Here is a 20907-nt window from a genome sequence, read left to right as displayed (position 1 = left end):
CCAAACAAACCTGCTGCTATCGAGTGGATTTCGACTTACAGCGACCCTATAGGACAGAGCAGAACTGCCCCATCGGATTTCCAAGGAGTGCCTGGTGGATTCCAACGGCTGACCTTTTGGTTAGCAGCCATAGCTCTTAACCAGTGTGCCACCAGGGTTTCCGAATATCCCTTTAGGTATCTATAAAAGCTGTAAACCTCTACCTTGGAAAATAAAGACTCCTGAGGTTTTCAAATCTTCTGCATCCCAATCATGGCCTTCAGGGTAGAACTCCTTTCCTCTTCCTTGACCATAGCGAAGTCCTGGCGGCTCCCAGACTATCCATGCCTGCCACCTCTAGGTCTTTGCCTTGCCCATCCACTGCCCGAGACCCTTCCTTATCTCTTGCCCCTTAACTCCAACTTCTGCTCATCCTTCAAATTTCAGCTCCAACTTGAAATAAGCATTTCTAGAAACAAGCGTTTCCTGATCCTGCCCTTCCCCAGTCCTGGAGGACTCCTACCCACCCATCCCGTAGGGATAAATCAGGACCACAGCTGCCTTCCTCCATATCTAAAGATCTCCTCTATGTCCTAGGAACATAAAGTGGGACGTTCTACCTCTGATCTCATCACCCATCTCAGAGTCTGGTGTGATGACAGAGGTAGGAGTTGAGGCTTAGTAAATATTCCCTGAGGAGGTGAAGAAATGAAGGGGATAGACTGACGTCTAAACCAGAGCACGGACCCTCAAGGTACGGCAGACCCAGACCCTTGGAGGGCACTCATTCTACCATCCACCATGCACCCCAAAATGAAGCATGCTGGGCTATTCCAGGCCTCTGAGGGGCGCCGGAGTTACAGCACTGCGCAACATGAACAATGGTTCAGATCCCTCCTGATGTTCCAGTTTTGTAGCAGTTCTGATAGGAGAGACTGAGGGGGCTGTCTGACTCCAGCCCCTTTCCTGCCTGGCTGCGGCGGGCTGAGGAAGGCACGCGCTCGTATAGAAAGGCCAACCTTCAGCCCGGAACCTCGGTGCCGCGGCGCAGCGGAGCACCCGGCCCCGGGAGCGTGCTCAGCCGGAACTGGCTGCTGAGGGCGTGGATCAGCGTGCAGAATCTGCCGCGGCTGTTGACAAGTCGCAGAGAATGAGGATGGCCGCTATGGCGACCGCAGCGGCGGCTAGGGAACCCGAAGAGGGTGAGGCCTGGCCGCGCGGAGGCGGAAGGAGGGCATGGCTGCGGTGTCACTGAGAAATGATTCCCCGGGAACATGGAGGACTCTTTATAGGAGACACCTGCGCTCAGCCTTACCTGTCACTTTCCCACTTGTCCAGGTGAACTCCTCTCTTGTCACAGGCTGACTCCCTAACCACCCCACCTTCAAAATTAACCTCTTCCCAGTTCCAGGCCAACCCTTTCCATGTTCCAAACAAACAAAAAACTCAAACCCGTTGCCGTCGAGTCGATTCCGACTCACAGCGACCCTACAGGACAGAGTAGAACTGCCTATAGGGTTTCCAAGGAGCAGCTGATGGATTCGAACTGCTGACCTTTTGGTTAGCTGCCATAATGTCCCAAAACCAACCAAAACCAGGTTGCCGTCGAGTCGATTCCAACTCATAGTTATCCTAAGGACAGGGTAGAACTGCCCCATAGGGTTTCCAAGGAGTGCCTAGTGGATTTGAACTGCCGACCTTTTGGTTAGCAGCCATAGCTCCTAACCACTACACCACTAGGGTTTCCATAATGTCCCAAGCTAACCTATTTCCTTACCAGGCTGATTCTCAGGTTAACTTAAACCTCTTCTCTGTCTTGGGCTAACTCTCCCGCTGTCTCAGGCTAACCCTCCTCAAATTACCTCCATATAATCCAGAATAACCTCCCCATATCAAGATCCTTAGTGTAATCACATCTGCAAAGACCCCTTTTTTGGCTATATAAGGTAACATTCACAGGTTCTAGGATTAGAAGGTAGATCTCTTTTGGGGGGGGGGTCATTTTCTTTTAAGCCTATCACAGCCTCCTTCACCAGTGTCTTCTCCCCATCTGTTCAGTGGGCCCTTTTCTCTTATCATCCTTCACCCCTACACACGCTGCCCCCCCTTTCATTTCCTCAGCAGTCTCTTGGACACCTCCCCTTGGATGTCCCTGGGGTCATCACACCTCCCATGTCCCAAATCAGCCTCAGCATCTTCCCCCAAGCTTGCCCTTATTCCGTGTCCCAGTCGCAAGTACAGTGTGTGTGCCCCAGGTCAGAGCCCTGGACCTCGTCCTGAATACTTCCCTCCCTGCACAGCCCTTCAGCCCCATGGCTGGTCCACTTGGCTTCCTGAGTGTCTCTCTAACCGCCACCACTCTCTACCACCCCTGCCCTGGTCCAGCTCAGTCTTCTCTTGCCTCAGTGATTAAAACTCTCCCATCACACCTGTAACCATCACCCCTTCTGTTTCCCCTCTCCCGCCAAGCCACCTCAAGGAGTCATGTATATTTTTCTGTCTTATTTCCTGGCCCACTGCACTCTTACTCCAGTTCCTACCACTTTCCGGAAACAGCTCTCCCCAAGAGTTGCCCAGCACTCAGCTTTCCTGTTATCTTTGCCTGTACTGTCTTTGACCTTGCCTGTCTCCCCCATCATACTGGATGCTCCTTGAGAGCAGGGTGGATTGGATTCATCTCGTGGGTTCTCAGCTCAGAGCCTCGCATAGAGTCGAGTCACAGAAGAGTGGTGGAGTCAGTGTGCGAATGAGTAAGAGCAAGTGAGTAAATGAACAAGTTAATGAAGGTATTCATTATTTTGTTAACAAGTGAAAAGGCAAACACTGAAGTGAATCAATGAATGAAGTGGTAAGGGACCAAGTAGACACACTAGGCATAGCCCCCCTCACTTTGCGCTTGCTGGTCCCTCTGCCTGGAATGCTTCTCCCCTAGAAGTCCCATGGCTCAGTCCCTTGCCCCATTTACCTCCCCGCTGCCTGCTCTGCACTGGGTCCCAGACCGGCTTCAGCAATTGCTGAGTTCCCTGGACCGGAAGTAGGATCTCATGCCCGGAGCCATTCTCCCGGCCTTGGAGAGTGAATAAATTAACAAATAGGAAAAAATAAACTGTCAGCTCCCCTAAGCCAGGAACCCAGGGTAGGCACAGCTCCTTTGCCTAGGCACAGGCATAAGGGATTCATGGACTCTGAGTGCCTTTCCCCCTGCAGAGACTTGTGTGGGCCCATTTCAACAGTGTAGGCCCTCATTACTGCAGTACAACAGGGTATATACCTGAAGTCTAACTTGAACTGTTTCAGCTGTGAAGGGGCAGGTTCGTGACATTTGACACTGCTCTGCCCATTAAGCAGGGTCTTCACTTACCCACATCAGGGGCCTGAGGACTGGTGGCTCTACCCGTGCCACCTAGCCACCTGCGATAGGGGCCCAAGAATAAGAGGTGCCCCCCTAGTCCTTACAGCCAACAGCATTAGGTGCTCATAGTCTGGCTGCAAAACCCACCCACCTACGTGCTCTAGGGAACAGGGACACGCCTTCCTCCTGGGCACTTGGGGTCAGCCGTCAGCCCCCTGCCTTGCTCAGAGTGTGTCCCCCTGCTGCAACCAGATGCCTGTGCCTACGCCCATCACCCATGCCTGTCTAGGACTGTAAGTGAGAGCCTACACCACACACTTGGTGGCTATCTACCTGGGCGCCTGAGCTGAATCCATACAGGAGGAGTGGGCGGACTCCTGAGCTCACATATCTAGTAACAGATCTAACTACCTGGTGACAGGACATTAGAGCTTCAAAGATGCCAATTATCAAACGAGCTCATACGAGCAGTCTGGGCATATCAGAACAAAACAAGAAGCTAGGACACAGTAAGCAAACATGAAATAAATACAATAACTTATTGATGACTCGGAGACAACAGTCAATATCAAATCATATAAAGAGGCAATCCATGATGGCTTCAGCAAGCTCCCAAAATAAATAATCTAGAAACTTTCTGGAGGAGGAAAATTTCTTGGAATTACAGGAGGCAGACTACAAAAGATTGATATACAGAACTCTTCAAGAAATTAGGAAGGAAATTAAGCAAAACACACAATAGAGGAAGTTAAAAAGATCAGAGAAGAGCATAATGACAAATTTAACAGGCTGCAAGAATCCATAGAGAGACAGCAATCAGAAGTCCAGAAGATTAGTAACAAAATTTCAGAATTAGACAACTCAATAGAAAGTCATAGGAGCAGAATTGAGGCAATGGAAGTCAGAATTAGTGAGATTGAAGATAAAGCACTTGACACCAACTTATTTGAGGAAAAATCAGATAAAAGGATTAAAAAAATGAAGAAACCCTAAGAATTATGTGGGACTCTATCAAGAGGAGTAACATACGAGTGACTGGAGTACCAGAACGGGGAGGATAACAGAAAATACAAAGAGAATCGTTGAAGATTTGTTGGCAGAAAACTTCCCTGATATCATGAAAGATGAGAAGATATCTATCCAAGACGCTCATCAAACCCCAGATAAGGTAGATCCCATAGTTCTTGAAACCACCTAACACACTGTAAGTTTTCAACAATTATAATTACTTATGTAATTATGTTGTTATTGTCTGTGTGCCCCACTAAAGGTCAACTTCTTGAGGGCAGGAGGTTCTACCTGTCTTGTTCACTGTGGTATCTCTAGGGCCTGAAACAGTGCCTAGAATATAGTAAACCCAACAACCAAACCCATTGCCGTCAAGTTGATTCTAACTCATTGCGACCCTATAGGACAGAATAGAACTGCCCCACAGGGTTTCCAAGGAGCAGCTGGTGGATTTGAACTGCTGGCCTTTTTAGTTAGCAGCCAAACTCTTAACCACTGCGCCACCAGGGCTCCTAGAATATAGTAGGTGCTCAATAAATGTGAAAGGAGGAAGGGATTTAGCACTGGTCTCTTTCTCTTTCCCTACTGCCACCCCTGGACTGACAAATCTCCCCAACCCAGCAGGCTGCAGGGAGTCCAGTCCTGGCCACTTTGCTCCTAATATTAGGCAGAGGGGGTGTATATTTCAGTATTTAGCAGATACTGCAAAATCGTCCTTTAGCCAGCCTGCGCTGCAGAAGGCATAGGAGGAGGGAACTCAAGAAAATTTGCGGGACTTCATTGAACTGGTAAATATTTGAACCAAGACACAAAGTAGCAGAGCATATGTCACTTTTTCCTTTTTAATTGTCACAATGTGAGACGTGGCTTGTGTGGGCCGTGCAGACCCTGCCCGACGCCAGTGTGTTGGCTGCTGACTTGGAAAAACATGTTCTAAAAAATGCTGAATTCAGTTAGTGATGTGAAGATGATGAACAAATAATGATAACCAGAATAACTGCATCAAAATAAGAAATGTCAAGAGAAAATTTAGTTTGATACCTTCTGTGTTTTCCTTGGTGCTTTCCTTCTGTAATGGGGGTTAGACACTTTAGGTCGTATATTTAGTGATTTTTATTGTATGTTTGAGCAACTTGACTATAAAATGACACCAAAAATGCCAAGAATTTCAAAGAACCCCTTTGAAGCATTCGCTTTTTTTTGTAACTTTTATCAACGTGAACGGTCTTCATGCTTTGCCGGGTTTATGTTTTGCATAGTCTTTTTCATGTATTTACATAGTCTATACATGTAGGGTTTTTTTTTTTTAGTAAGTATATTTTCCTGTATGAATACGCTAAGGTTTACTTAAGGATTCCCCCTAGTGTTGGACATCTAAGTTGCTTTTTCTGTTGTAAATAAAGTGCTAGAATCATGCAAAGTGTTGTTTACTTTTCAGCGAACGTCTTGATCTGTGTTCTTCAAAATAAGATCGCTGGCTTTCTTATTATACCAGTAGCCAGAAAGGTTGTGAGTAGTTAACAGGAATGCAAGAAATTGTTACTTCTTCCCTCCCCTCCCCCAAGTAGATTGAGTTTTATCGTTTTACTTTTTTTTGTCTTGGTTAAGTGGTTGTAAGATTTTTGCCTCAAGGGTTTGTTGGTGTGTGTGTGTGTTTTGAAATCAAGAGGGCATTATTTGCCTGGAAGCAAAGATGAGAAAGTGGGAAGGGGTAGAAAATCAGGATGAAAGGAAATGGGGAACCCAGGATGGAAATGAGGAGAGTGCTGACACCTGGGGAGTGAATCCAAGGCCATGGAACACTTTATGTACAAACTATCGAATGGGAATCTAATTTGCTTGGTAAACTTTCACCTAATGGCATGGTAAGAAAAACCAACAAACCAACAAAAAATCACGTAGAGAACTATGGAGCTGGAGATGTGTCTACAGACCCAGTTTGAGACACATTGCTCAGTGCTTGAGAAACATTGCTTTATTTCATGTGCTGCTCATGAATTTAATTTTTGCCTCCAAGTTTAAACAATTAAAATAGAGATGCCAGCATTAAAGTTTAGCAGCAGGAACTTGTTTGTGCCTTTTTTTCTTTCTCTTTTTCTATAGTAACCATTTAGAAAGCATCTCACTGTTGTCTACCGTCTGCATTGCCTCCGCTTTCCTAGATGATAGTTAATACCCCTTAGCTAGTGGGCCGTCTCTTTTTCTTAATTGCATTGTAATTTCAGTTTTTCTTATTGCTTATTTGCTTGTTAAGTGCTTGTTTCCTCACTGCTTTTTCCATTGAATACAACCAAAATTAAAGATTATATTATCAATCTTGCTGTTAGTTGCCATTGAGTCAGTTCCCACTCACGGCGACCCCATGTGTGCACAGTAGAACTGCGCTCCTTAGGGTGTTCAAGGCTGTGACCTTTTGGAACAGATCGCCAGGGCTGTCTTCCAAGGTGCCTCTGGGTGGGCTCAAACCACCAACCTTTCAGCTAGTAGTCCAGCTTTAACCATCTGTACCACAAAAACCTGCATTCCCGTAGCTAGTCCCTACTCCTAATTATCATGGTATATTATTTACAAATAATTTTACTGCCCAAAATCTGTCGAGTTGGTTTTTACTACGTTAATTTTGTTTTGTGTGGTTTACACGGCCCTGGAGTACTTTGTCTTCTCACTGTGAAATTCTCACCTGCGTTGTCGCTGCTGTGTGAGACTGCGCCAGTGTGATTTTGTTGTTTGTTTGTTTAATTTTATTGTGCTTTAGGTGAAAGTTTACTGTGCAAATCTGTCTCTCATTTAAAAATTTATACACAAATTGTTTTGGGACATTGGTCGCAAGCTCCCCAGTGTGTCAGCACTCTCCCCCTTTCCACCCCGGGTTCCCCATATCCATTAGTCCAGTTTTCCTGTCCCTCGTCTTTACTTTTGGGCAAGTGTTGCCCATTTGGTCTCATATACTTGACTGAGATAAGAAGCACGTTCATCACACTTGTTATTGTTTGTTTTATATAGGCCTGTCTAATCAATCTTTGGCTGAAAGGTGGACTTCAGGAATGGCTTCAGTTCTGAGTTAGCAGGGTGTCCGGGGGCCGTAGTCTCGGGGGTTCCTCTAGTCTCTGTCAGACCAGTAAGTCTGGTCTTTTTTTGTGGATTTGAGTTTTGTTCTACATTTTTCTCCCGCTCTGTCTGGGACCCTTATTGTGATCCCTGCCAGAGCAGTTGCTGGTGGTAGCTGAGCACCGTCTAGTTCTTCTAGGCTCAGGCTGGTGGAGGCTGTAGCTTAAGTGGTCCATTAGTCCTTTGGACTAATATTTTCCTTGTGTCTTTGGTTTTCTTCATTCTCCTTTACTCTGGACAGGATAGGACCAATAGATGTATCTTAGATAGCCACTTACAAGCTTTTAAGACCTCAAGCACTACTCACCAAAGTAGGATGTAGAACATTTTCTTTATGAGCTATGTTATGCCAATTGACCTAGATGTCCTGAGACCATGGTCTCCAGCCCTCAGCCCCAGTAACTTGGTCCCTCAAGGTGTTTGGATGTGTCTAGGAAGTTTCTAGGAAACCCTGGTGAGTAGTGGTTAAGTATTATGGCTACTAACTAAAAGGTGGGCAGTTCGAATCCCCCAGCTGCTCCTTGGAAACGCCATGAGGCAGTTCTGCTCTGTCCTATAGGGTCGCTATGAGTCAGAATCGACTCGATGGCAATGGGTTTGTTTTTTTTCTTTTGAGGAAGTTTCTATGACTTTGCGTTGTCAAGTCACCTACTGCCATTTTAATCATTTTCAAGTGTCCAATTCAATGACATTAATTACGTTTACCATCTCGTGTGTTGTCTTTCCCTTCACCAAAGTTAACACTTGTCTACTATCTAGTTTGGATTTCCCCTCCCATCCTCCCCGCCAGTAACCATCAAAGATTTTTTTTTTTTCTGTGTTTAAACCTTTCTTGGAATTTTATGATAGTGGTCTCATACAGTATTTGTCCTTTTGTGATTGACTTATTTTACTTAGCATAATGCCCTCCAGATTCATCCATGTTGTGAGATGTTTTGCGGATTCCTCATTGTTCTTGATCATTGCAGAGTAGTCCATTGTGATTGTATGTATGTGCCATGATTGGTTTATCCATTCATCTGTTGATAGGCACTTAGGTTGTTTCCATCTTTTTGCTGCTGTGAATAATGCTTCAGTGAACATGGGTGTGCATATGTCTACTCATGTGATGGCTCTTATTTCTCTAGGATATATTCCTTAGGAGTGATATTGCCTTATCATATGGTATTTCTATTTCTAGAGTTTTAAGGAGGTGCCACATTGTTTTCCATAGTGGTTATACCATTTTGCATTCCCACCAGCAGTGCATAAGAGTTCCAATCTCCTCGCATCCTCTCCAACATTTATTATTATTATTTTGATTAGTGGCAGTAATGTCCCGGTGAGATGGTGTCTCATTGTAGTTTTGATTTGCATTTCTCTAATGGCTAATGATCTCTAGCATTTCCTCATGTGTCTGTTAGCTGCCTGAATGTCTTCTTTGGTAAAGTGTGCCAATTTGATTTTAAAATATTAGAAGTGAGTTATGGTGAGATAAAGCTGGGGAGAGAACCTTCATGTTCCTTTGATTTTAAATGCATTTTGGCATTTGTTTCTATTTGAAGGTAAGTTTTTCCTAATGCATTTTTGAGGAAAGAACCTCTCACTTCTTCAGACAGGTCTGGGGGTAAATGGACTGAGGCCCTTGGCTGTCTCCTGGCAGGAAGTCCCTCCCTCTCTCATTTCAGTGCGGGGTGCCTTTCTTATTAGTGTGAACTCCTACATCTAACGCCTGAAATCAAACAGTTCTTCCTCTTCTGTGCATGGCATGAAGTAGTGCCCTAGTTGAATTCCAGGCTATGATTAAATTTTTATTTTAAAAATATAACGGTTTTCTGAATTCGTGTCAAGAAATAACCAGAGAATCATACTTTTTAAGAAAATGCTCTATCTGGTATTTCTTTTCACCAGACTAATAGCATTTATGTGAAGTAACATATTGCCATGATTGAATGTAGGCTAGGACTTAGTTCTTTAAGAATGTGTTCCTGCTCTTTAGCTACATGATACCTAAATGAACGGTTGCCATTTTTCTGTCATATATATTGTACCACAGTGAATTTAATTTAACAAAAAAATTGCCGTTTTAATCATTTTTAAGTGTACAACTTAATGACAGTAATTACATTTACTATATTCTTGCAACCATCACCACTACCCATTTCCAAGTAAATTTACTCGGTGGTCTTGATGGTTGGCACATTTCAAGTGAGGAAGTCTGTTTTTCAGATCTGGTTCTGCAGTTGATTTTCTGTGCAATCTTAAGGAAATCAATTATCCATTTTAAGAATTATTTTAGTTAGAAAGTAACTTCTGCCTGACCGGCCTCACAGAATTGCTGTGGATGTTTGAATTAGAGAGTAGGTAAGAGCTCTTTGAGAAATATGAAGGACCGACCGTACAGAAGTTGGATGCTTTGAAAGGTGAGGCATTGCAGAAATGTGTCAGAAAGCAGTGTCCCTCCACAGCACAGCGAAGCAGGCATAAAAGGCCTCCATGTCACAGCACTGTCATTCTTGAAGCCTAGGTGAGCCAGTGCAGAAATGTCTTGTGTCAGAAGGCAGTCTCCCTCCACAGCACAGCTAAGCAGGCATAGAAGGCCCCCCGTGTTACATCACTGTAATTCTCGAAGCCTAGCACCCAAACTGTGATCTTTTGGAGGAACCCTTAGGCTCCCAGTGAGTTTACTTTCCTTTAGTGCTTGTGTTAAGCTGAATAGAAGTTGAAGGAGAGAAGGGGGAGAAGTCAGAATGACACTGTAAGAATGAGCTGATAACAGAGACAGAAACCAAACCAAACCTGTTGCCGTTGAGTCGATTCTGAGACAGCAGAGCCCAAGTTCAAGCTGCCCCGAAGGCTACTGGACAGTTGTAGGTGTGCATGACAATGGCCCTGGGTTATAACAACAAGAGGAGGGCTTTAAATTATGTCTGGCATGGGACTATAGCAGACTCTTATCATCAAATTACATATTTCGTTTTCTGGTAGCGAAGGCTAAATGAGGTGTTGTTTTATCATCATTATGGGACCCTCTGTAAGATTATCAAAGTGTTTACAGTGTTTGGAAACCTTTTTTTTTTTTAAATTTGGTAATCTCATAGATGTCTTATTTTGTCTGTGGGTCTTAAAGACCTTATACTATCTTCAGGGATAGGGATAAATTTAGTGGGAGTCTTTACAAGGTTGCTGTGTAAGCATTGTTTTGGTTAAATGCTGTTTTGCCCAATATAGACAAATTAGAAATCCTCTTGAAATAGTAATTATCCCAGGCTTTACTTCAGAGTGGAGTTGCTCTTAAACACCAGTCCTTCCACCAAAAATAAACTAATAATTAATTCATTGTTTTGGTATTAGACTTATATGAGTTAAACACCTCCATATTTTATTTTCGTATTTGAGAATATAACAAACTTCTGTAGAAGGAACTATTCTTATTGGCGTTTGGACCTGGTAGATAAAGAAGGGAGTTGCTGAGTGACGCAAACCTCAACCACTAATTGAAGGGTGTGCAGTTCATACCCACCCAGAGGTGCCTCAGAAGACAGGCCTGGCAATCTGCTTCTGAAAGGTCACAGCCTTGGAAACCTTACGGAGCGGTTCCACTCTGCACACAGGGGGTCACTATGAGTCGGACTCTGCTCCACAGCAAGTAACAACAACAGAGAAGGAAATCAGCCTCGAATATTTGAGTGCCTCCTGCTTGGGAAGTAATTCATTAACTAAGCTTCTGGTTTAGGATATTTGCTCCTAGTTAGGGAATACCACCAGCCATTTGTTTTTAGGCTTGCCAACGTCACCCAGATTTGGGTAGATCTACCCAGAGCGGTGGGGCAGTCAGTAGAGAATTTTCGGGGGACGCGGAAAGAATTAGCGACTACAATTAGGTAAAGCAACCCTTCGGTAATAGTCTCCTTCCTTTTCCCTCCATTTCCTTTACCTCACAATTGATTGAAAGGAGTGGCAAAAGTTAGAGGCTTGCGGGGAGAAGTCAGAGGTTTTCATTATCTCTCTTCCAGCAGTAAAAGGGGAAGGGACAGAGAGGAACTCAAATGAAAAACTCCTTCTGAAGCATGGCCGAGTAAAACTAGTCCAGAAAGTGAACAGCAGAAGGTGATGCTATCTAAAAGGAACGCTCTAATTCCTAGGAAAGCAGGCTCCAGCACCTCTTAAAAGAAGAGGAAAATGGAAACGCTGTAATCTAGGGCACACGGGCAAGTTGCCAGCCTCTGCACTTGCACTCCCGATGCCTCAGCTGGGAGGGTAGCTCAGCCAACAGGGCACGCCTTACTGTGAGCGGCAGCCTCAAATCCTGCAACGTGTGCAAAAGTAAGCTGTGTGGGCTCACTCTTTTTTCTTTAAAATGATTTTACGTCTGTATCTGTGTTTTCTCTTGCTCCTTTTTTTTTTTTTAAATCTTGGCTATGGTGAGAATTACTCTTTGGGGTGTGAATGAGTTTCCTGTCAACTGACAAATAGAAGCAGGAGAGGCCTTTTTCCTTTTGGCTTTGGTGCTGGTGATCTTCCTAATTTTCAAGTGACCTCACTGAACTCGTATCAGTATGGTAGGAGGTTAGATACACAGTGCAGACTTTGAATATAAAGAAGCTGGTAGGGTATTCGATTCTCAACATACTTATAAACCTTGACTTTTAAAGAAGTTTCACGCTTATTGTAGGTGTTTTCCTACAGCCACATCTTTACGCCCAGGCCGACTTGTTTCCTTAGGCTGCTATGTGACAGCTGGCATTGGCCTGGTCACAGGGTGTCTTCAGCTCACAGTTCCTGGGCCCAGTTGCCCTCCCTTCTGTTCTGTCAGCCCTCACCACCATGTGTGAGAGTCCCTTTCCTTGGATCCTGGTGCAGAGCTCAGGTTAAGGGACGCAGTCTCCCTTTATGACCTTGTGGGCTTGGGGGTAGGTAGATGCGCTCCTGTGAGCTGAGGGTCCCTTCCTAAGGAAGGGCTTCTCTGTGCTGAGTACTGGGCCTGAGGCGGGAGTCTAGGGGCCCAGAGCCAAATCAGGCAGGCTTCTTGCTCCAGGAGTGTGGATGCCGAGGGGGAGGCCTGTACGCAGGTGCTTCTCTACAATTAACTGCTCTGGAAGAGGTAGGACAGGAGTGGCCCAGGAGCACTGAGGAGGTCTGAAGTGATTCAGCTTCTGGGAACCTTACAGAGGAGGTGATATTTGAGCTCTTGAAGGCTGAGTCAGAGGGCACTGCCGGGCACGATTTCTGGAGAGGTATGGCATGTTCGGGGCACAGTTCTGTGGGGCTGGCTGGGGAGAAGAGGGGTCGGAAGTGAGACGGAAAGGTTGGTAGTACTCTCATAAGGAGCTTGGAAATGACACTAACAGGTGGAAGGAGGGGCCCCGATGACATGTAAGATGGCCTTGGAAGGGAGAGCTGCTGGCAGCAGGCCGGTCTGGAGACTACTGCAGCGTCCTACTGAGAGGTCAGAGGACTTGCTCTACGAGGCAAGGCAGGGTCTGATTTGGAAGATACATACAGAGAGAGAGAGAGGACAGAATTTGGAGACCTATTCGCCTCAGAGGGATGAGCCAGGGAGGACTCTGAAGATTCCATTTGGGGAAACGGTAACTCAAGGTGGAAAATACAAGGAGAAGGAAGAGGTTTCGGAGGAAAGCTAAGGAGTTTCATTTGGACTGACTTGTTGAGTTCAAGGTGACATCTAGGTAGAGGTGTCTAGCAGGCAGTTGGAACTAATACAGGAGCACGGATGTGTGTGTGATGGTTTCTTAGTGAAATCCGAATTCTAGAGGCTCCTGAAGGTGTCGCTTAGATACACTGTGATTGCCCTAGGGCTTTCTCTTACTCGGTCTCTAGGTGCCTGCGTGCATTTGGAAAACAGCAAACCGTACGAGAGGGCATAAACCCTGCCACCTCCTGCATCAGTCCCACTCCCCAGAGGAAACCACTGCCAACAGGGTTTTATGTATTCTTCCAGAAATTTGTCTGGCAGATGTACTCACATCTAAGTATGTCGGTTCTTAGAAAGGATGAATCAGATGCTAACAGAAACTCACGACACACATTGCTCCGGGCATGCACTCACTTTCCGAAATGTTGTGTCGTGTACGGGCCTGGTTTGGGGGGCTCTCTCAGATATCAGTGCTGCCCACAGCTCGAGCAGAAAGTTCTTTTTAGAATTGCTCAGGTTCTCAGCTCAGAATTGTAAGGTGTGTAACCTTTTGGTTTGCAAGACAAGACTGTTAGAGTAATTTGAGTCTTTCTTCTTTTTAAGTGTGAATTTTAATGAATATTTTTCCTTATAAAAATATACAATGGTAATTAACATATATGTATTTACAAATAGACTACATAGATGTGTTTGTTGTTGTTAGGTGCCGTCGAGTCTGTTCCCACTCGTGGCAACCCTGTGTACAACAGAACGAGACACTGCCTGGTCCTGCGCCATCCTCACAATCATTGCTGTGTTTGAGCCCATTGTTGTAGCTGCTGTGTCAGTCCATCTCATTGAGGGGCTTTCTCTTTTTTGCTGACCCTCTGCTTTACCAAGCATGATGTCCTTCTCCACGGACTCGTGCCTTCTGATAACATATCCAAAGTACGTAAGACGAACTCTCGCCGTAGTCCCTTCTAGGGAGCATTCTGGCTGTATGGTACTTCCTCCAAGACAGATTTGTTCGTTCTTCTGGCAGTCCATGGTATAGTCACTATTCTTCACCATGATGAGTGTTATAAAATTCATATAAATTTTGGAAGGCTCGCATTTCCCCTCTGGAGTAGAGCTTTCCTCAGAGCAAAAGTGATTTTTTCATGTCTCTGCTTAGACCTGAATTATCTGTGGGTTGTACTTTTTTATACGGAAACTTTATTTTTTGTTGCTATCTCCTCATCACATTAAACTTTTTATGCATCATTAATTTTGAGATTAATGTAAATTTTACCCCAGTGAATTCACTTTGTTTTTCATTCTTCCTTTTTTTTTTTTGGCATCCTTTTTAGTTATATACCAGTACTAGTTGGTGTGGAGTCAATTCCAACTCATGGCAACCCCATGTGTGTCAGAGTAGAGCTGTGCTCAATAGAGTTTTCAGTGGCTGATTTTTTCAGAAGTAGATCACCAGGACTTTCTTTAGAGGCACCTCCAGGTGGACTTCAACCTCCAGCCTTTTGGTTAGCAGCAGAGTGCATTAACCATTGTGCTACCAGGGACTCCTTTCAGTTACGTAAAACACCCATTGCCATCGAGTTGATTCTGACTTATAGTGACCCTATAGGACAGAGTAGAATTACCCTACAGGGTTTCCAAGGAGTGGAGGGTGGATTCGAACTGCCAACCTTTTGGTGAGCAGCCTGAACTCTTAACCGATGCGCCACCAGGGCCCCTTCATTTGCGTGGTGGTACTTATTTCATCAGATTGCTTTTTTTTTACTTTTCCTTTATAAACAAGGAATGGTATGTTTTCTTGCTCACGTTTCCCTTTTAAAGGAAAACACTGATATCCTAATAGAGAGTGTTGTATTTTGGTCACTTGTTGAGTCCAGATCGCAGAAGGATTATATTTTAGAATCAAGCCTGGGTATGTGGTACTCGAGGAGCCCTCGTGGTGCAGTGGTTAAACAGTCACCTGCTAACTGAAAGGTTGGCGGTTCAAACCTACCAGTTGGTACTCGGGAGAAAGATGTGGCAGTCTGCTTCCATAAAGATTTACAGCCCTGGAAACCCAGTTCTACTGTATCCTATAGGGTCACTATGAGTTGGAATCAACTTGATGGCCATGGATTTGGTTTTGGCTTTTTGACCTACTAATTGTATTTCCTTATGCTCCAGATCTTAGTTTTCTCTGTGTAGTTGAGTGATTTCAGACACATAAAGTTACATTAACATGTGAAGGGGAGCTTACACAATTTCTCTGCTTTCCAGCCTTTATTGGGTCATCGTGTAACTCACAAGGAGCCCTGATGGTGTGGTGGTTAAGCGCTCAGCTGCTAACCAAAATGTTGGTGGTTGGAACCTATTAGCCACTCCACAGGGGAAAGATGTGGCAGTCTGCTTGTGTGAAGAGTACAGGCTTGGAAGCCTGTGGGGCAGTTCCACCCTGTCCTGTAGGGTCGCTATGAGTCAGAATCAACTCGACAACAATGGGTTCGGTTTTGGTTTTGGGATGTAACTCACACGTGTGCCAGGCATGTAGTGGTCACACAGAAAATGGAATTAAATTCCGTTAGCATTTTTAAGTACCTTGATATGCATGGCACTGTGCCAGTAAGGTTATGCAATCCACAGGGATAGAACCCCCCGAAGTATTTAGAAATCTGTATTGGAAATTTATTTTCTAAACATACCAAGATTTTTTTACTTAGTTGTTCTTTGAGCATTTTACACACAGCTAGTTACACAAAGGTGATCTAGATATTGATGTTTGTGTTTGGTGTGCGTAAGAGGATGGCCCTGCAGACCTGAAGGATGCACTGTTCAGCTCACTGTGAGGAATGAATTACAGAGAGAGAAAGAGGCCAGTCCCTTCTGTCAGGAGGCTCGCTCATGTCACCTGGATTCAGTGTCTTTCCTATGTTTGTGTCCACTGGATCATACCTGTCGGCAGGGCCAGGTTTTACTTTTTTTTAATCACCAGCACCCAGCAAGTGTTTTGCACGGGCAGACTGATAAATGCTGCCAAGTTTTCCAATACAATTCCGGTAAGACATCTTAGAATGCCTTATTTTATTTAATGATTTTGGCTTTTTCGATTCATTCTGTACGTCCTCATTTTAGCTTAGCGTGAGTTGTGCCATTCAAGTTAAGGTAACAATCTGTGACTATAAGAATTCTAAGACCTAATTAGATTAGGTTATTTAAGAGGGCGATTTCTCATTACATCGGTCCTGCCTGTGTTAATAACTTTTCCTCCTTGTTCCTCAGCCTGCAAGAAGAAATCAGTGCTGTCTGTGAGCTCATGTCTCCGGGACTGGAGGAGAAGACGTGGACAGAGGTGGTGAACAGGATGGAGAGTGTGATCTGGGAGCTCCGGCCCAGCGCCGACGTGAGTACCTGCCTGGGAGCTGGGTGCTCAGTCACACCCTTGTCCACGGGGTGGGAGAGCAGTGTCAATATCTTGTTCAGAGTCTTCACATACAGGTGGATGTGCATCTGGAGACTTACAGTTTAATTAAATTTCAAAGGTGAACAATTTTCTGCAGCTTTTTGAATTTGGGCTTTCCAATGATTTTTGCTGAATCAAATAAACTTTTTTTGCAGTGCTAAATAGCAACTACTAAAAATGAACTATACTGGGAAAATGCAGAACAGAATTTCAAATCCTCATGGACTCTAGACTCTCTGGAGCCACAGAGGGTAGAAGAACCCCTGAAACTATTGCCCGGAGATAATCTTTAAACCTTAAACCAAAAATGCCCCTGAAGTCTTCTTAAAACCCGTCAATAGTGTAACTTAACTAGTAAAAAAAGGTCTGCCTTGAGTATTTTGCTTTTAAGAACTATCTGTATGGGATCAAATTGACAACAGCAACTGGAAAGATTAGATAGGAACCTTAGGGGACAGTCAGTTTATGTTGAGGAGGGAGGAACAACTGGGAAACGGAGGGTGCGAATGGTTGCACAGCTCGAAGAATGTAATCAATGTCACTGAACGGTACACGTAGAAACTTGAACTGCTGTACGTTTTGCTGTGTATATTCTCAACAACAACAACAAACTAAATAAGATTTAGGAAAAAAATGAACTGTACTTGGGAATCAGCAGTAAAAAGAGAAGGCAAATCGAGCTTGATTGTAGTAGTTCTTTTATGACATGTGATATATCAAAACCGCATTACAGTGTTGTTCCAATCTGTCCGTATAAACAAATACCAGTTGCTTATAGCTGAATGAAAATGCCAAGTGGGAATTTCTTTTGTCATGGGATGTTCATTGTCTTAGGCGAATGCAGGAGGATTTTCTATTTGTATCACAATACCGTTTCTCTCCCTCTCCGATCATGCCTAGTTGCCCAGTATAGCTCCCACCTAGTAAACAAAATGTTTGCCCAAGATAAATAATTCTTTGCTTATTTGTGGTCCTTGTTGGTGGTGGTAAGTTAATACTTCACTTTTCAGGGTTCCTTTGAGGGTATGTTCTAAAATTTAGTGCATTCCAAGAAGTACTTATTAGAATCCATTACTTTGTGTTGTATAAGGTTTCTTTAGACTCGGTCATGGGGTGGCGAAGGGGAAGCCAGGAAGTGTTTTTGTCCAGTTGGTAAAACAGGGAAGTTTCAGGTAAGATAGTATAAGTAGAGAGGGGAGGACACTGGTGTTTTATTGAGCAGCTGCTGTATGTCACATTGCCTCTCCTGGGTGATCTAAATCAGTGGCTCTGGACTGGAGGTGATTTTGTCCCCTAGGGGACATTTGGCCCTGGGCGCGCAGTGGTTAAGCGCTTGGTTGCTAACCTTTAAGTTTCTTGGGTCGAACCTACCAGCTGCTCTGTGGCAGAAAAGACCTGTCAATCTGCTTCTGTAAAGATTTACAGCTTTGGAAACCCTATGGGGCAGTTCTACTCTGTCCTATAGGGTCGCCAGGAGTCAGAACCGACTCGATGGCAACAGGTTTGGTGTTTTGGTTTTTTTGGAGACATTTTTGGTTGTCACAACTGGGGAGGTGCTCCTGGCATCTAGTGGATAAAGGCTAGGGCAGCCTGCATAACAATTATCTAGCCCAAATGTCGGTAGTGCTGAAGTTGAGAAACCCAGATCTAAATAATCTGCATCTTTCTGATGGGGAGCATTTTATCCTTATGTTTTACAGATGAGGAACACGAGGCTGTGACTCGGTCCCTGGTCCATCTTGCCTAGAGGTTGAGCTTTTTCCATTGCTCATCCGTTATTGCAAAATTTCCAGGCCTGGTCTGCGTGCGCATCCGCACACATGCCTGACTCAGCTTTCTCTTGTCCTCCATGGGTGAGATTGAATGTGTCCAGGTTTTATGATACAGCATGATGGTAGAGTAACAGTACCCAGTGTCCTCTGTGGACTCAGCCTAAAGGCCAGCGCTTGTCCCATAGTCGGAGTTACCACGCTGGTGGCACAGAGGTTAAAGCACTCAACTGCTAACCAGAAGGTCGGTGATTCAAACCCACCAGCCGCTCCTAGGGAGAAAGATGTGGCAGTCTGCTTCCGTAAGGATTTACAGCCTTGGAAACCCTATGGAGCAGTTCTGCTCTGTCCTGTAGGGTCGCTATGAGTTGGGATTGACTCGACAGCCGTGGTTTCGGTTTGGTTTAATCTTAACTTAGTAATCTGTGAGAAGGCTCCTGCTGAGAGAACAAAGATGAAGGATTTGTGATTGTAATGTGGCAAGAGCACAGTTTTATTTTATGACTGAGGGTTTTAGATGACAGATGTATGATAAAATCAGTTCTAAAGGAATGTCTCTGGATTATAAGGGGACATTAGTGAGTTGAATATTACTTTTGAAAGCTGTCTAATTTAGTCTATATGTTTCATACTTGAACCTGAAAGTTTAAGCTATGTCGTCAGTATTTACCTATGAGACACAGAATTCCTGCTCGGAAAGCATCGTGTCATGAAAAAATGCTTTTGTAGTACTGAAAATTACCACTAGAGGGTAGCAAAACCCCATATTTCTCCCTCATTTGGTGGCTTTCATCTGATACCTAAGTATAACTTTTTTCTTTTTCAGGTCCAGATATTTGGAAGTTTTAAAACTGGCCTGTATTTACCTACTAGTTGGTACGTTTAAGAAGCTTTCAAGGGATTGTACATTTTACTAGAGTGTCTTCATATTGACTGTTGAATGTATAAAAGTAGAAACAAAACAACCATGCTTATGAAACAAAAATTCCTTTACCTGTATTATTATTTGGATTACCTGGAAGCAGACTACAGCTTCAGATCATCTTCCCAAGACTTGGATGATACAGATGGACATAAGCGGGAGCGTGTGGCCGTGGAACTTGTTGGGCACTTAACTTCCGTAACTGGCTGCACTGCAGAGAGCTGTCCCGCTCCGCAGCTCACCCCGTTAGCACAGATGTTAGTGTCGCACCTTGGTAAGACACCCGTCTATAGTGTACAGCTGGGGATACTCCGCAGCGCGAGGTCCACCCCCGAAACTGCGGCCCCCGGATGCTCTGTTAACCCGGAACTGAAACCGTTCCTGAAGCCCACTCTTCAGACCAAGATTAGACAGGACTATAGAACAAAAAGTAATACACGGGAAGAATATGCTTCTTAGTTCAAGCAGATACTCCAGACCAAATGGGCGGCATCTGTTCGGAGGCAGGATGAGAAGGCAGGAAGGGACAGGAACTGGCTGAATGGTCACAGGGAACCCGGAGTGGAAAGGGGGCGTGTGCTATCACATTGTGGGGATTTCAGTTAATGTCACAAAACAATATGTATATAAATTTTTGTATGAGAAATTAACTTAAGCTGTAAACTTTCACCTAAAGCACAATTAAAAAAAAAAAAGAAAGAAAGGAACGCATACTACTAGATCCTGTTCCATCATCCTGATCCAGAAATCAGAAATTTGGGTACAAAACTCTCCTCTGAGGAAGGTCTGGATCTAAGGATGGGAGCCCTGGTGGTGCAGTGGTTATGTGCTCAGCTGCTAACCGAAAGATTGGCGGTTCGAACCCACCAGCTCCTCTGCAGGAAAAAGATGTGACATTCTGCTCCCGTAAAGATTCACAGCCTTAGAAACCCAATGGGCAGTTCTACTCTGTCCTGTAGGGTCACTATGAGTTGGAACCAACTCGAGGCAATGGGTTTTTAGGTTTTATTCATATTTTGAGTCTTCTCAAATGAGGGCTACCTTGACTCATATCCTGGGAGAATCCCCTTGTAGGAATGGTGACAATTCCCGTAGGGGTGAATACTCGGTCTTTAAGAAGGAAAAACATTCCATCTCATGACTTGATTTGCTTTCCTTCACTCTTTTTTTTTTTTTAAGCTATGTTGAAGTGGATGGATCCTAGCAATTTCCATTCTTCGCACTGCTGTCCTTGGCCCCCAAAGCCATAAAATGTTCAACTTGGATTTCATTAATATTTTTCTTTGTTTAGGTTCTGAGCTTCAGCAAAACCCTAAGAGTCACTCTTTCTAAAAAATTTAAGTAAATTTTATGAACAGGTAGTATATTCACATAGTTCAGGTTTGAAAAAGCACAAAAATAATTAGGTGAAAAATTTCCATCATCCCACCTCTGTATCCACCCCCCGACCCTGACATCAAATCAATTCCAACTTGTAGTAACCCTATAGGACAAAGTAGAGCTGCCCTATAGGGTTTCCAAGGAGCAGCTAGTGGATTTGAACTGCTAACCTTTTGGTTAGCAGCCAAGCTTTTAACCACTGTGCCACCAGGGCTCTCTCTTTAGAGGAAGCCACTGTTACCAATTTTTCAAATATCCTTCCAGAGAGATTCTATGCATGTAAAAGGCAGTGTGTGTGTGTGTCTGTCTGTGTCTGTGTGTGTG

At 44.4% G+C, this 20907-nt stretch overlaps 1 protein-coding gene across 1 annotated transcript in view; it reads left to right on the top strand.

Moving 5' to 3' along the window:
- Positions 1–2725: 2725 nt before the first annotated feature.
- Positions 2726–20907, top strand: part of LOC101341805 (non-canonical poly(A) RNA polymerase PAPD5-like) — a 65012-nt gene continuing 46830 nt past the window's right edge. The window contains 3 exon segments of the mRNA XM_023726782.1: positions 2726–2739; positions 16332–16452; positions 19108–19157. Of these exon segments, the coding sequence (XP_023582550.1) occupies positions 2726–2739; positions 16332–16452; positions 19108–19157 (185 nt within the window).

The sequence above is a fragment of the Trichechus manatus genome, unplaced genomic scaffold (genome assembly GCF_000243295.1).
Source record: "Trichechus manatus latirostris isolate Lorelei unplaced genomic scaffold, TriManLat1.0 scaffold00014, whole genome shotgun sequence".
Taxonomy (NCBI): Eukaryota; Metazoa; Chordata; class Mammalia; order Sirenia; family Trichechidae; genus Trichechus; species Trichechus manatus.
The sequence above is the reverse complement of the archived record's forward strand: the minus strand, read 5'-3'. Positions and strand labels throughout refer to the sequence as shown.